Source organism: Nannospalax galili, unplaced genomic scaffold (assembly GCF_000622305.1).
Source record: "Nannospalax galili isolate Female #2095 unplaced genomic scaffold, S.galili_v1.0 scaffold5, whole genome shotgun sequence".
NCBI lineage: Eukaryota > Metazoa > Chordata > Mammalia > Rodentia > Spalacidae > Nannospalax > Nannospalax galili.
The window spans coordinates 2,490,303-2,503,934 of NW_008353126.1; the positions used below are offsets into that span (position 1 = coordinate 2,490,303).

Consider the following 13,632-nt stretch of genomic DNA (forward strand, 5'->3'; position numbering starts at 1 on the left):
GTAACTTTTTATTGAACCTTGGATATTTTGAATTTTATCTTGATGGAAGTTAGATATTTTTGTATTGTAAATATTCTTTAATTAAAAAATTTACATTTATTTATTTGTGTGTCTGTGTGAGTGGGAAAGTCAGAGGACAACTTGTGGAAGTCAGTTCTCTCCTTCAAGCACGTGAGTCCTGGGAATTGAACTAAGGTCATCAGGCTTAGTGGCAAGTGCTTTTACCTACTGAGCCATCTTTCTTGCCCTGTAAATGGTCTTGAACTTTGTTCTGGGACAGTTTTTTCTTCATTACTACTGTAAACTTTTCCAAGTAATTCCCTTGGCATATGAAGTTTTTCTGCTGTGGTTGTTGAGAAGAATTGTTGCTGGTTCCACATGGGGTCCAGATACTGTTCTCTCCAGACCTTTCAGGTGATTCTTTACCTGGTCTTGGGTGTTTTCCGCATATATCGTTGTTGGTCAGTGTTCATCAAAGACTTGACAGGCTGGATGGTGGGGGAGCCCCTGTCCTAGCAAGTTTTCTATTGCTACAACTCAATATTACAGACTGGTTAATTTGTAAAAAATAGATGTTGATGCTGAGAAGTAAAGGAGCATCTGCTGAGGGCTTCTGGCTGCATCTTAACATGCAGAGAGTACCGTCACTATCATGGTGAGACAGAGCAAACCAGCTTGTGCGTTTCTCCCTCTTATAGAGCCACTAATGTTATCATGGGGGCCTCACCTAATCCTTATTGCCTCCCAGAGTTCCAGGAGGTCAGTTACCTCTAGCACATGAGCTCTAAGAGGACACAGTCAAACCACTACACCCCTCCAGAGTTCCTTTTCCATTCAACTCTATCTGCTCTACTCTTCTACCCTGTGAACTCTGACCTTGGGTTTCCCCATACTACCCATTTTATTTCTTCCATCTGGGGACATTCTAGAAGGGCTCAACATAGATTCCCCTTTCTAACACGGTGGCCTGGAAAAAATCCAAGAAGCCGTAAGATTCTCATTATTTCCTTTTAGGGATCCTTATTCTTCACTGCCTAATGCCCAGTGTCTCAAAAACTTGTGTCATATAATCTACTGTTATTTGGGTCTGTTCTTTGTTTGGTTGGTTTTTGTTGTTGTTTTTGTTTAAAATGGTCTCATTTTGTAGCCCTGGGTGGGCTATAACTTGCTATGTAGACCAGGCTGACCTCAAATTCACAGAGATCCACCTGCCTCTGCCTCCTGATTGCTGGGATCACAGGTATGAACACCACACCCCACTTCTATGGTTGTTTATGGTGGCTGGTGAATACCGTCCCTGCTCCATCTCAGCCAGGAGCAGAAGTCCACAGAGCTCTTACGTCCCTACTCACTGTTACAGGGAAATTAGGTGGATGTGGACTTAGGTTTTCATTTCATCCATTATTTCAGGGCTTCACACTTGGGTCTTAAAGAAGAATTTTTGAGTGCTTGCCACAGTATGCTACACGCTGTTAAAAAGTAGAGGCTCAGTCTCTGCAACAAAGAAACTTCAAGTCTAGTGATGGAAACAGACGGGGTGCTTGTTACCATAACTAAAAGTAATAGTGATTTTAAAAAATTCAAAATGCTGTTATAATGTGAAGTGACAGATGTACATGGCATTAAAATGATAAACGACAGCCTGGAGAGATGACTCAGTCAGTAAAATGCTTGTTGCAAAAGCATAAGGACGTGAGTTCAGCTCTCCAGCACCCAGGTTAGAAAAAAAAAAAAAAAAACAAGCACAGTGGCATGTGCCTATAATACCAGCACTGGGGAGGCAGAGACAGGAGGATCCCTAGGGCTTGCTGGGCAGCCAGTGTAGCTAAATCGATGAGCTCCAGGTTCAGTGAGAGAACTTACCTCAAAAAATAAATGAGGTGGAGAGAGATTGAGAAAGACTTGTGATGTCAACCTCTGGCCTCCACACGTGCACATGTACACATACACAGACAGGTACACACCCCACACATGCAAAAAGGGGGGAATAACTAATTAAAAATTAGAGTTGACAACCTTTTACAGGTAGTAGTGAATTCTGTTCCTTCTCCCTCAGAGAGGTGGGATTGAATCTGTACTCTTGGTCCCCAGCTCCCCTGGATATGTCTCCTTTCCATATAAACTTTTCTTTTTGTTGGAGGTCTGATCATGCTATCAGACCCAATTTCATGCCCTTTTACACCCCAGAACATAAGTATGTTAGAGACTGAAATATAACAAATGAGTCACATTTGTTGTAGGTAAATGAGTGTTTCAACAAGCTTGTACATTTTTTAAAGCAAATGTTAAAGGGTTAATGGAACAGAAGGCCAAAGGTAGCAGAAAACCACAATTACAGTTAATAAGTCTGACCTATATTTCCAAAGGAGCTCTTAAAATGATGAGTGAGGTCAATTACCAGTTTGGTTGTTTAGATGGAGCTGAGGTTGCCAGTTGCATCCAGTAATCCTTGTTCCATAACTGAGCAGTAATAAATGTGGGTAATAGATATTCACCAATTGGGTCAGGTGTGGAGAGAATTATATAAAATACGAAGTGCAGGTTTTGGCTGTCTCAAACTGACTGTGCTGTGGTCTGATGAAGACACTCATCAGTGCCGAGGTTAATAGAGTATTTCATTTTTTTTAGTCAGTTGCAAGTAGACCCTTCCTTGGAGAAACAACCTATATTTAGATGATGCCCGGAGCGTGTGGTCAGCCAAGAGCTGTGGTAGCCCCGCTGTCCCTGTGCCTCTTCAGGGTACTCACTGAGGTAATTTCAGGAGCCCTGTGTTCTCTCCCAAGAACACATGTGGTCTTACTCTATGCAAAACATCTTCTAAGGCACACTGTTGTGTCATTTGTAAGCTTTTGGTTTCAGGAGTCTCTAGCAGCCCTGCTTTTTCTCAGATACTCAGCAAGTCTTCATGTATGAATAACTCTTCTGTCCCTCAGAGGCTTTGAGAAGCTCAGCCTGAGCTTCTGGGAGTTAACCAGCATTTACTGAGCAAGCCCTGTGCAAGGCACTAGTGCTATTTTTGGAGAGTGTTTGTCGGGGTCTTTTGACCTCAAAGGCCCTTTCCTTCCAGAGGGGAAATAGCAGAGATGGACTTAGAAGCCCAGTCAGAGGTACCACAGTAAAAATTCGGAGATAAGCAAAATAGTTCATGTTCTCGATTCTCTTGCTTCCGGCTTCTCTGTTGGGATTGGTGGTTTGAGTGACCAAGGAGCTGGCATCAGACCATTTACAGACATGGTCTATTTTGAGATGGAGGTTGTGGTTTGGGAAGGATGTATTATAATCACTTTCAACAGATGCTTATTGACTGCTCAGGGAACACCAAGAAATAAAAAGTTCCCTCCTCTACTTGCAACAAGCTTTTCACATTTGAAAAGTCCAGACAAATTTAAGATATAAAAGTTTAAGATGTGAAAAAATGGGCAGGGCATAGTGGCACACACCTCTAAGCTCAGCATGTGGGAGGCAGAGACAAGCAGTTCACTTTGAGATTAAAGCTACCATGGTCCAAGTTCCAAGCCAGGTGGGGCTACAGGGAAACCTTCTCTCAAAAACAACAATAATAAAGATGTAAAATTGGATATGTCTTCCTAAGAAAAAAGTACTACCTCTAACCTTTAGTAGAAGCATATGCAAAAGTATTAATGGGCTGGAGAGATGATGGTTCACCAGTTAAGAGCATTTTGCTATTCTTGCAGAACACATGATGTCTAACAACTGTCCAGTTCCAGGGGATCCTACGCCCTCTTCTGGCCTCTGTGGGAATTGCATACACATGGTATACTTACTTACATGCAGGCAAAACACTCATACACATGTTACAAATAAGTTTTTTCTAATTAAAAAAATTTTTTAGTGACGGGCGTGGTGGTGCACGCCTTTAATCCCAGCACTTGGGAGGTAGAGGCAGGCAGGTCTTTGTGAGTTTGAGGCCAGCCTGGTCTACATAGTGAGTTCCAGGACAGCTGGGGCTACAAGGAGACCCTGTCTCAAAAAGACAAAAAATTTTATGTGTATGAATGTATTGCTTGCGTGTAAATAGGTGCACCCATGTTGCGTGGTGCCCTCAGAGGTCAGAAGAGGATGTTAGGTCCCCTGAAACTGGAGTTACAGACGATTGTTAGCTGCCATGTAGGTGCTGGGACTTGAACCTGGGTCCTCTGTAAGAGCAGCCAATGCCCTTAACCACCAAGCCATCTCTCCAGCGCCCCCCCCCCAAATTTTTTTTTAATTTAACGTATTAACAGAAAAGTAGAACTTAAATGGAAAGCATGTGTTAGGGAAAAGGAAGAGAGCCCTCTGTGTACTTGGGAATTCTTTCAAATGAAGATATTGCCTCTGTAGAATTATTTTTATTAAACATATAGCATTAACCTGGAATGTCTTGGTGTGGTAAAATTGCAAATGAATTTATTTATTGTTCCTCCTTATATTGTCTACATTTTCTGTACTACATGTATATTTTTTTTTATTAAATAGAAGGTAAAAATATTTGGATGGAAAACCCCAAAGCATCCACAGCGATCAGTGTCCTCTAACATGCTTTCAATATTTTAGATATACCATACCAACTTCCCTTTCTTGTCTCCCTAATCTTACCACAGTTCTTGTAAGGTTTATTATTAATTACTGCTATTATCGAATAGAAGGACAAAAAAGGTCATTTACCTCTTGCTCAGCCTTTCATTGTTTAGGTGGGTTAGCTGGGAGGCAGATGGAATCTGGCTATAACTATTCAGCTGTACTGTGAAGACTGCCTAACAAAACTTCAACTATGCTGATTGGGTTATAATTACGTCTGTCAGTGTGGGCTCTGATCTCTTGTTTTAAAGCTTCCTAAGAATACTTTGCTCTGTCTTTATATTTAGTTCGGTTGGAGAAAGCAATTAGATTTTCCCATCTCCCCATCTGGTGCAGTGAGGAAAACTCATCTGTTTGCCTTACTTTGTGTGAGAGCGAACTTGTTTCTAAGTCATCTGTGATTCAGGTTAAGTAGTTAAATCTTTTCTCTCCCAAATTTTACCCTGGGAATCTGCGACCTCTTATAATTATGAACTTAATTACTCAGAAGAGTAATAAAGGTCTGAATTATTTAAGGAAGCCCAGAATTGAAGGAGAATAGATGACATTTCTAAATGAATTCCATCTTTTTTTCCCCATAATAGCATGTGTTTGATGACCTCAGTGGCTCGGTGTCCTTGTCCTGGGTTGGAGACAGCACTGGGGTAAGTCATATCTTGAGCTGTTTGAGTCTAGCACAGTGATATGGATTGGGGGCAGATATGCACCAAATATTATTTTTTGGGAGGGTCTTCAACTTTATTCATAGAAAAATGTGTGAAAGAACATACTTTCAGTCAGAAGAATGTAGTGTAGTTGGCTTGGTTTTGCTTTAGAACTGGGAACCAGTCCCAGGTGGTCCTAAGATCACCTTTGTCCATAGCAGGAAGAGGGATACCTTTTGTGCTTGATAGCCCCTTAACATCAAGACGAGCAAGAAGAAGGAGAGGGAAGGGAGAGTCCTGTGTGTTGAGAAGGGAACCTCTCAATATTTGGGGAAAGCTCTATGTAGAAGAAGAAAAGGGGAGATTACACATCTTGGCATTTTCTCTCCAGTCTGTATTTTTTCTTTGTCATTTCCCTCAGTTGTGTTGAAGATTGTGGTATCCATGGACCCATATAAATTCTGTCTGTTGCTCCTGTCCCTATAAAAAGCAGTTGTAGCTAGATGTATGTATTGGTACCTACCTATAGCCCTAGCACTTGGGAGGCTAAGGGGATCCTGGGCTACATAGGGAGACCCTATGTATTTTTAATTAAAAAAAATTGTATGTAGCTGGTCTCTACATGAAGGATGTGGGTGCAGGGACCTCAGATCTCCTGTCAGGATTTGATATTATTTGACTCTGTTATCATGCTTGACAAGGGTGGGGCAGGGTCGGGGTTACTGGGTCATATCACATACATCCTGGTATTCCATTCATGCCTACCTACATCATAGTTTTGAGGCACATGATAGCTATGCCAGAAGACCATGGAAGCACAGTTCTAGTTTTGAAAAGCAAAGTGAGCTAAGGAGATGATACAGTGAGCTAAGTGTTTGCTGTACAAGCATGAGGACCTGAGTTCAGAGCCCCAGCATCCACGTAAAAAGCTGGGCATGGTGGTTCATGCCTATAATCCTTAGTACTGTGGAGGCAGAGGCAAGAGGATCCCTAGAGCTTGCCCACCAGGTTATCTTGTACAGTCAGTAAGCTCCAGGTTCAGTGAGAGGACTTGTATCAAAAAATAAGGTGGAGCCAGGCATGGTGGCAAATGTCTTTAATCCCAGCACTCGGGAGACAGAGGAAAGTAGATGTTTGTGAGATCAAGGCCAGCCTGGTGTACATCGTGAATTCCAGGTAAGCTGGGCTATAGGAAGACCCTGTTTCAAAAAGACCCTGAAAATAAAATAAATAAGGTGAAGAGCAATTGAGGAAGATACTCAGTGTTGACTTCTGGCCTCAATATGCATGTTCTGAAGCACACATGGGCACACACACATGAACATATACACACACATAAACCCCCAACATACAAAAAGAAAGCTATTATTTTTATTTTATGTGTATGAGTGTATTGCCTGCATATGTGTAAGTGCACCCATGTCGTGTAATGCCCACGGAGGTCAGAAGAAGGCATTGGATTTCCCTGGAACTGGTGTGTGGGTACTGGGAATTGAACCCAGGTGCTCTGCAAGAACAACCAGTGCTCTTAACTGCTGAGCCACCCTCCACAAGTTGTTTTAACTAATCTTTAAACTTCAGTAGAATTTCCTTAAGTATGTGTCAGGTTTTTTCTCAATTTTGACTTATATCCTAATTTCCGTGATTTATCTATTTAAGACAGTTGATAGCTCTAAGATTTTATTTTTATTTTTGTTGGGGAGGGGGTGCACACAGAGTCTCATGTGGCCCAGGATAGCCTTAAACTTACCATGTAGTTCAGGTTAGCCTTAAACTCCTGATCCTCCTACATCCACCTCTTAGTTCTGGGATTACAGAAGTATGCTACGATACCTAACTAAGATCTCTTATTATATGACTTTTTGAAACTCCTGTGCTAATCTATCCAGAATATTTTTCATGGTTTCTCTTTGAGACAGGGTCTCCCTGTAGCCCCAGCTGTCCTGGAACTCACTATGCAGACCAGTCTGGCCTTGAAATCACAGAGATTTGCCCGCCTCTACCTTCTGAGTGCTGGGATCAAAGTCAAAGTCATGTGCTACCATGCCCGGCTCATGTATATTTCTTGTAGAAAAATAATTATTTACAGAATGAATTTCATGGAGAACTAGCAACCCAGAAGAGAAGACACACAGATGTGTGACACAGTGACCTCTGTGAGGATACCCACAGTAGGTAACCCTTGGAGGCAGAAAAAAAAGAGGTGGTTCTCACTTCAGAGTATTTATGATTATAGAGATCCAAAGTACTTATATCCTTCCTTTATTATGTGTATTTGAGCAGCTGTATCTCATTGCTTCAAGTGCAAGCATGGGGTATCATCCCAATGAAATGAGTTGGGAACCTCTCAGCTCATTACAAACCCTAGTACTTTGGCCCTTCCTGGTTTTCAGATATATTGCAATAGAGACTATTAAAAAGTGGGACTATCCCCAGTCTTTTAAAAGTAGTCTAGCCCCATCACATATTAATGTGACTGCAGTGTCTTGCCTTTCTTATTGACAGAATGCTTTTGTCCTTCTCCAGGTTATTCTTGTCCTGACTACTTTCCAAGTACCACTGGTAATTGTAAGTTTTGGACAGTCGAAGTTATATCGAAGGTGAGATAAATAACATTTCTTAAAGACATTTGACTCAGTAACATATTAGGGATATGGGTTCAACCTTTTCTGGGCACGGTAGTCTAATAGTTGATTTAGAAGATCTTAAATTTTCACCAGACTGGCAAGCTCAAAACACTTTTAAAAAGTTTTTTTCCAGCCGGGTGTGATGGGTGGGGCATGCCTTTAATCCCAGCACTTGGGAGGCAGAGGCAGGCGGATCTCTGTGAGTTCAAGGCCAGCCTGGTCTCCATAGTGAATCCAGGATGGCTGGGGCTATAGGGAGACCCTGTCTCAAAAAGACCAAAAGAAAAAAAGTTTTTTTCCATCTTTTTAAATTTTTAAATTTATTTTTATTTTATGTGTACGAGTGTTTTGCCTGCATGTATGAAAGTGCACCCATGCCATGCAGTGCCTGCGGAGGCCAGAAGAGGGAGTCAGATCCCCTGGAACTGGAGTTAAGGATGGTTGTTAGCCACCATTTGGGTGCTGGGAACTGAACCTGGGTCCTCTGCAAGAGCAGCCAGTGCTGTTAACCTGCTGAGCCATCTCTCCAGCCCCGTCAGCACACTTTTTGATAACAACTTAGCAACCTAAAGAAGCTTGAAAAGGACCTAGTTCCAAGGAGATGGGGTTGACCTGCTAGAGGGGTGGAATAAGGAAGACGAAGGTTTCTGCAGGCAGGTGTACTAATGTTAATCTGCACAGATACTGACTGGAAGGTATGGATTTTCTATATCTGCTTCTTAGGAACAGAATAGGTTTTTTAATGTCCCTTGCAAGCAAGTGTGTTTTTATCTAACATTTGTGGTTTAAACAGATTATTTCTATATAAGATGGAGCTTCCTGGGTGGTTGTTTCTGGAGAAGGTTCACCCTACCTCAATGCTTTGTAGCATTCACACTGGTCATGGCAGTGGGAACATGTGCCTGTGACTTTCATGTATTAGTTATCTTCTACAGTTTGGTTAAATAGTAAATTCCTTCCCTTAACAATAAGATCTAAGACCGGGGCTGGAAAGATGGTTCAGTGGTTAAGAGCACTGACTGCTCTTGCAGAGGACCTGGGTTTGATTCCCAGCACCCACGTGGTGGTTATCAACCATCTGTAACTCCAGTTCCAGGGGATCTAAGCCTTCTTCTGAGCTCCACGGGCATTATATGACACGGGTGCATATATACACATGCAGGCAATACATTCATACACATTTAAAAAAAAAAAGGTTCAAGACCAACTAACTTTCCAAAATGAGTGATTATCTTCCCTGTCATGTGAGTTTATCTTATTTTCCCCCAAGGGACCTAAATGAATTATGCCCTTTCAGCAACTGATACAGAAACACTCCAAGGGGCCAGAAGGCCTCCAGGAGCCCCGTTAGATTCTAAGGGATTCTTTATTTGACTGTTCCACAAGCTGGTCTTGGCACAGTCACAGTGAACTCATGTTGAAGTTCTCAAGTGAATCAACCCCAATCTCCCTTCCCCCGTAGGCATGATCCTTGACAAATGGATCAGCCAACTTCCCTTACCCAGTAACCCAATAAGCCTGTTCCTTGACTGCTGTTCAAAGGCCTAAAGCCAGAGCTCACTCTTCAGTACAGGAATGTCGGCTTAAGATAAGCAAATACCCTTCTAGGCCTGGAAGGAGCCATCTTGGAATTGCTGAAAGCTCCAAGAAGGCCAGGCTCTGCATTGACCTGGGACTGTTGAGCCTCTGGCCAAATGACTGACACATTGACATATCTCAGGCAGTAAATATTACTGAATGAATGCCTTGATGCCTCTGTGATTTTTTTTTTTTCCTTTTTTTTTTTTTTTTTTTTTGAGACAGGGTCTCCCTGTAGCCCCAGCTGCCCTGGAACTCACTATGTAGATCAGGCTGGCCTTGAATTCACAGAGATCCACCTGCCTCTGCCTCCCAAGTACTGGGATTAAAGGCATGTACCACCACACCTGGCTTTCTCAATGATTTTTAGACTGATAATTTTTATTAGTTTGTTATAGATTTGGCAGTATACTCTAGAATCTGAGTGCTAGAAAGGGCTATAATAGTAACTTTTTTATGCAATTAGAACAGTAGTTGAATCATTTCAAAGAGATGAAAAAAAAGTCTCCTGTTTGGGGAGGAAAAAGTACATTTAAAACTCTTAACTTTTTGCTAAGCTAGTGGCATATGCTTTTAATCCTAGTAAGTAGGAGGCAGAGACAGGTAGATCTCTGTGAATTCGAGGCCAGCCTGGTCTATGTAGTTCCAAGCTAGGGCTACCTATTGAGATCCTGTCTAAAAAATAAAAAGCAAAACAAACAAAAAGCATGTAACTTTATTTTAGTAGCTCTTTCTAGCTACAATGAAATCTCTCCCAATACAACTTTGCTTGCCAATTTACCTTTCATTATTAAAGTGACATCATCATATTATAAAGCATTTGGAAATTCTAAAAGAAAGAAAAACTGACTACAGCAGATGTAATCTGAGTTTATTTACAGTTTACTATCTGGGTTTTCCCCTTCAGTGTTATATCCTAGCTGTATTGTCTTGGGAAGTAATGTGGAACAGGAAACAGCTGCCAGGTTAGTTGGCAAGTAGGCCTGGGGTTGAATCTCTGCACTGTCATTTGCAGAAAGAATAAGCTTCAGCAAGTCATTTGGCCTCCTAAGTTCTTTCTGTTATCTCTTAAAAAGGAGGTTAACAATGCTCACCTTGGGGCTGTTTTGAGGACTCTGCAATGCTTGGCATGGAGTGAGAGCTTGGTGCCAGTGGCCACAAGTGGCATGTAGCCAGTATGTACTGGCACAGTTAAAGTGAATTGAAAGTCTTCCACAGTGATTGGTAAAGAGCAGTTGTCTGCCTTAAATTCCTCAGCTTCTGTAAATGCATCCCCCCCCCTTAGCCTCCATCAACAGGCAAGTGTTACTCACTCCTGGCATCATAAGCTCTTCCTGGTCCTATTAATTACTGCTCATTTCATCCCTTCCACTAGTTGTCCTCCTTTGTTAGATTGAGATAATTCACTTCATTATTATATTCATAATTACATTGGACAGTTAGAATGTATCTAATTTTTCTCAGAAAAACTAATGCTACTGTGATGAATACCCCTATTTGTGTCATAGGGGACACTCATTTCTAGTTCGTTATTGAGTAGCAAATGAAAACCTCCTTTCTGATTATTGATGGCTATATAATTTGAAAGCTTTTAATTAAACCCCGCCCTTTCTAGGCTGAATTATCTTCTTCATTTTTTAAATATTTTATTATTTTTATTTTAAGTATATGAGTATTTTGCCTGTATGTATATAATTGCACCTGTGTCGTGCAATGCCCACAGAGTTCGGGAGGGGCATCAGACTCACCTGGAACTGGAGTTACTGATGGTTGTTAACCACCATGTAGGTACTGGAAATCAAACCCAGGTCCCCTGCAAGAGCCTTCTGTAAGAGTGGTCAGTGCTCTTAACTGCTGAGCCATCTCCCCAGCCCTTGAATTGCCATCTATACATAGTACTTAAGCCAGCTTTGCTTTTATGCCTTCTGAATCGTTTTTCGTTTTCTACATTGTTCTTCATCCATGTGGCTGGAATTGGACCTAACAGGTTCTTGTGTGAGACCCATGTGTTTTCATGTATTTCCCCCATCCCTTTGCTTTTCAGTAATGTGTTTACTTCAAGACAACCAAAAACGAAACAAGAACCAGTCTTACTGTTGCTATTTAAATACCAGCCTCTGGCTGACTCAGCCTTCTTCACCCAATATTTGCTCAGTCTGAGAAGCCCCTCTTTCTGAATGTACACATCTAGAGCAATCCTGTTTGTTTCTGACATAGTGGAATGTTACAGTGGGGGGAGGGGTTCTTTATGTTGCAGGGCCATATTGCTGCTGTAGTCTTAACCACAATCACTCTGAATATTCATTATCTCTCTTCCCTGCTGTGAAGTGAAATCTGATTCTGTCCCTTCTTCCGGAGTTTAGGTGGAAATTGTAAATATGCCTGCCCAACTGGGCTGGCCTAGCCTGAAATGACTCATGTGGAACACATCAACCAAAGGGCACCTGTTGCTTCAGAAATGGAAAAGGGAAGGACAGTTTAATCAAAATGAGTCCTGATTGTTTTGGTTGCTCAATTACAAATAAAATGAAAGCTGGCTGAGTCAGTTGTAAAAATGCTTCTGCTTTTCATAGCATTAATGACTATATCATTTATTGAATTGTCTTTGTTCATGAAATTTTATACTCTCTAAGGTGTTCATTTGGGATGCAAATTAAAAGAGAGGTAACCACATGCCACGTGCTGGGTGGAGGAAGATATAAAGGCTTACCAGAATCAAGGAAGCTGTCTCAACTGCCTGTAGAGTCAGAGGAAGCATACTCCTTTAGGTTCTGGAAAAGAATTATCGAAGGATTGGGCAGATCATAAGTCCTCAGGGCATTCATGATTACATAAAATTGAGATACTAATAACTTCAATGGAAAGGAATTGAGTGTAACATAGAATGTGAATCTCGGTTAAGGAATATTACTTTGTATCACAGGTTGTAAAGTGCATCTATTTCTCACTTTCAAATATGAAGATAAAGGATACACTTGCCATGCTTCATATGACAGTTTGACTTATGGCAGCTAAAAGATATGCAAGGGCTTTGGGGTGTAACTCAGTGGTTGAGTGCTTCCCTGGGTATGATCCCTGGCACCAAAAGGATAGAAATTAGTTAATTTTGTGGTTTATATCTCATGGCCTCTTGAATCTAACTTTTTAGTGTAAAGATCTATTTAGCCATGTCATATAAGCATTGTTTTACCCCTGAAATCCTGCACCTAATTACTGCAGAAGTGCTTGATTATATCTGGTTTTCATTTTCTTTTGTGGGTCACTCAACTTTTAGAAGCTAATAGGGAAATCTCTAAAAATTTAACATGAAAATATATTGCATATTCAATATAAATCTTTCAGGAGATTGCTTGAGAAAAGAAGATAACCTATGGGTATGCAGTAATACGCAGAGCACTGCTAGAACAGAAGCCAGCTCCAAGCATCTAGCCTTTTAAATGATGTGCTGGGCTTGGTTTTCACTGCAGTAGATTAACAGTGACTACATATTTTCAGTTACAGGGTTGGTGTAAATTCCATTTTCCAAGTCTGTTTTCCTGCTTTTTAATTTATTTTAAAATTTATTTATTTTTATTTTATGAGTGTTTTGCCTGCATATATGTAAGTGCACACATGTGTGCAATGCCTGGGGAGGCCAGAAGAGGGTATCAGATTCCCTGGAACTGGAGTTATAGATAGTTGTTAGCCACCACATGGGTGCTGAAAACTGAACCTAAGTCCTCTGCAAAACCAGCCAGTGCTCTTAACTGCTGAGCCATCTCTCCAGACCTAGTTTTCCTGCTTCTTGAAAAAAGAAAAAATTTAAGCTGAATGTGGTAGTGCACACTTGTAATGCAAAGGCTAAGCTGACAAGCTCATGAGTTCAAGGCCAACCTGAGCTACATAGGTGGGACACTGTCACAAACAGCAAATACATATGTGTATGTATATATGTACATACATTTATACACACATATATGAAAAGGTCATTAAAATGTATTATGGTGCCAGCGTGGTGGTGCATGCCTTTAATACCAGCACTTGGAAGGCAGAGGCAGGTGGATCTCTGAGTTCAAGGCCAGTCTGAACTCTACATAGCGAGTTCCAAGCCAGCTGGGGCTACAGGGAGACCCTGTCTCAAGAAGACCAAAAAAAAAAAAATAAATTCCTTATTTTTTGAGACCCTTTAACTTACCAAAGGGGTATGTTTCACCCACCCAATTTAA

The 13,632-nt window shown here is 41.3% G+C and overlaps 1 protein-coding gene across 1 annotated transcript in view; it reads left to right on the forward strand.

Moving 5' to 3' along the window:
• The first annotated feature begins 3,083 nt into the window (after window positions 1-3,083).
• Sort1 (sortilin 1) overlaps window positions 3,084-13,632 on the forward strand; it is a 76,472-nt gene continuing 65,923 nt past the window's right edge. The window contains exons 1-3 of the mRNA XM_008850438.2: window positions 3,084-3,107; window positions 5,163-5,222; window positions 7,749-7,822. Of these exons, the coding sequence (XP_008848660.1) occupies window positions 3,084-3,107; window positions 5,163-5,222; window positions 7,749-7,822 (158 nt within the window). The remainder of the gene's footprint in view (window positions 3,108-5,162; window positions 5,223-7,748; window positions 7,823-13,632) is intronic.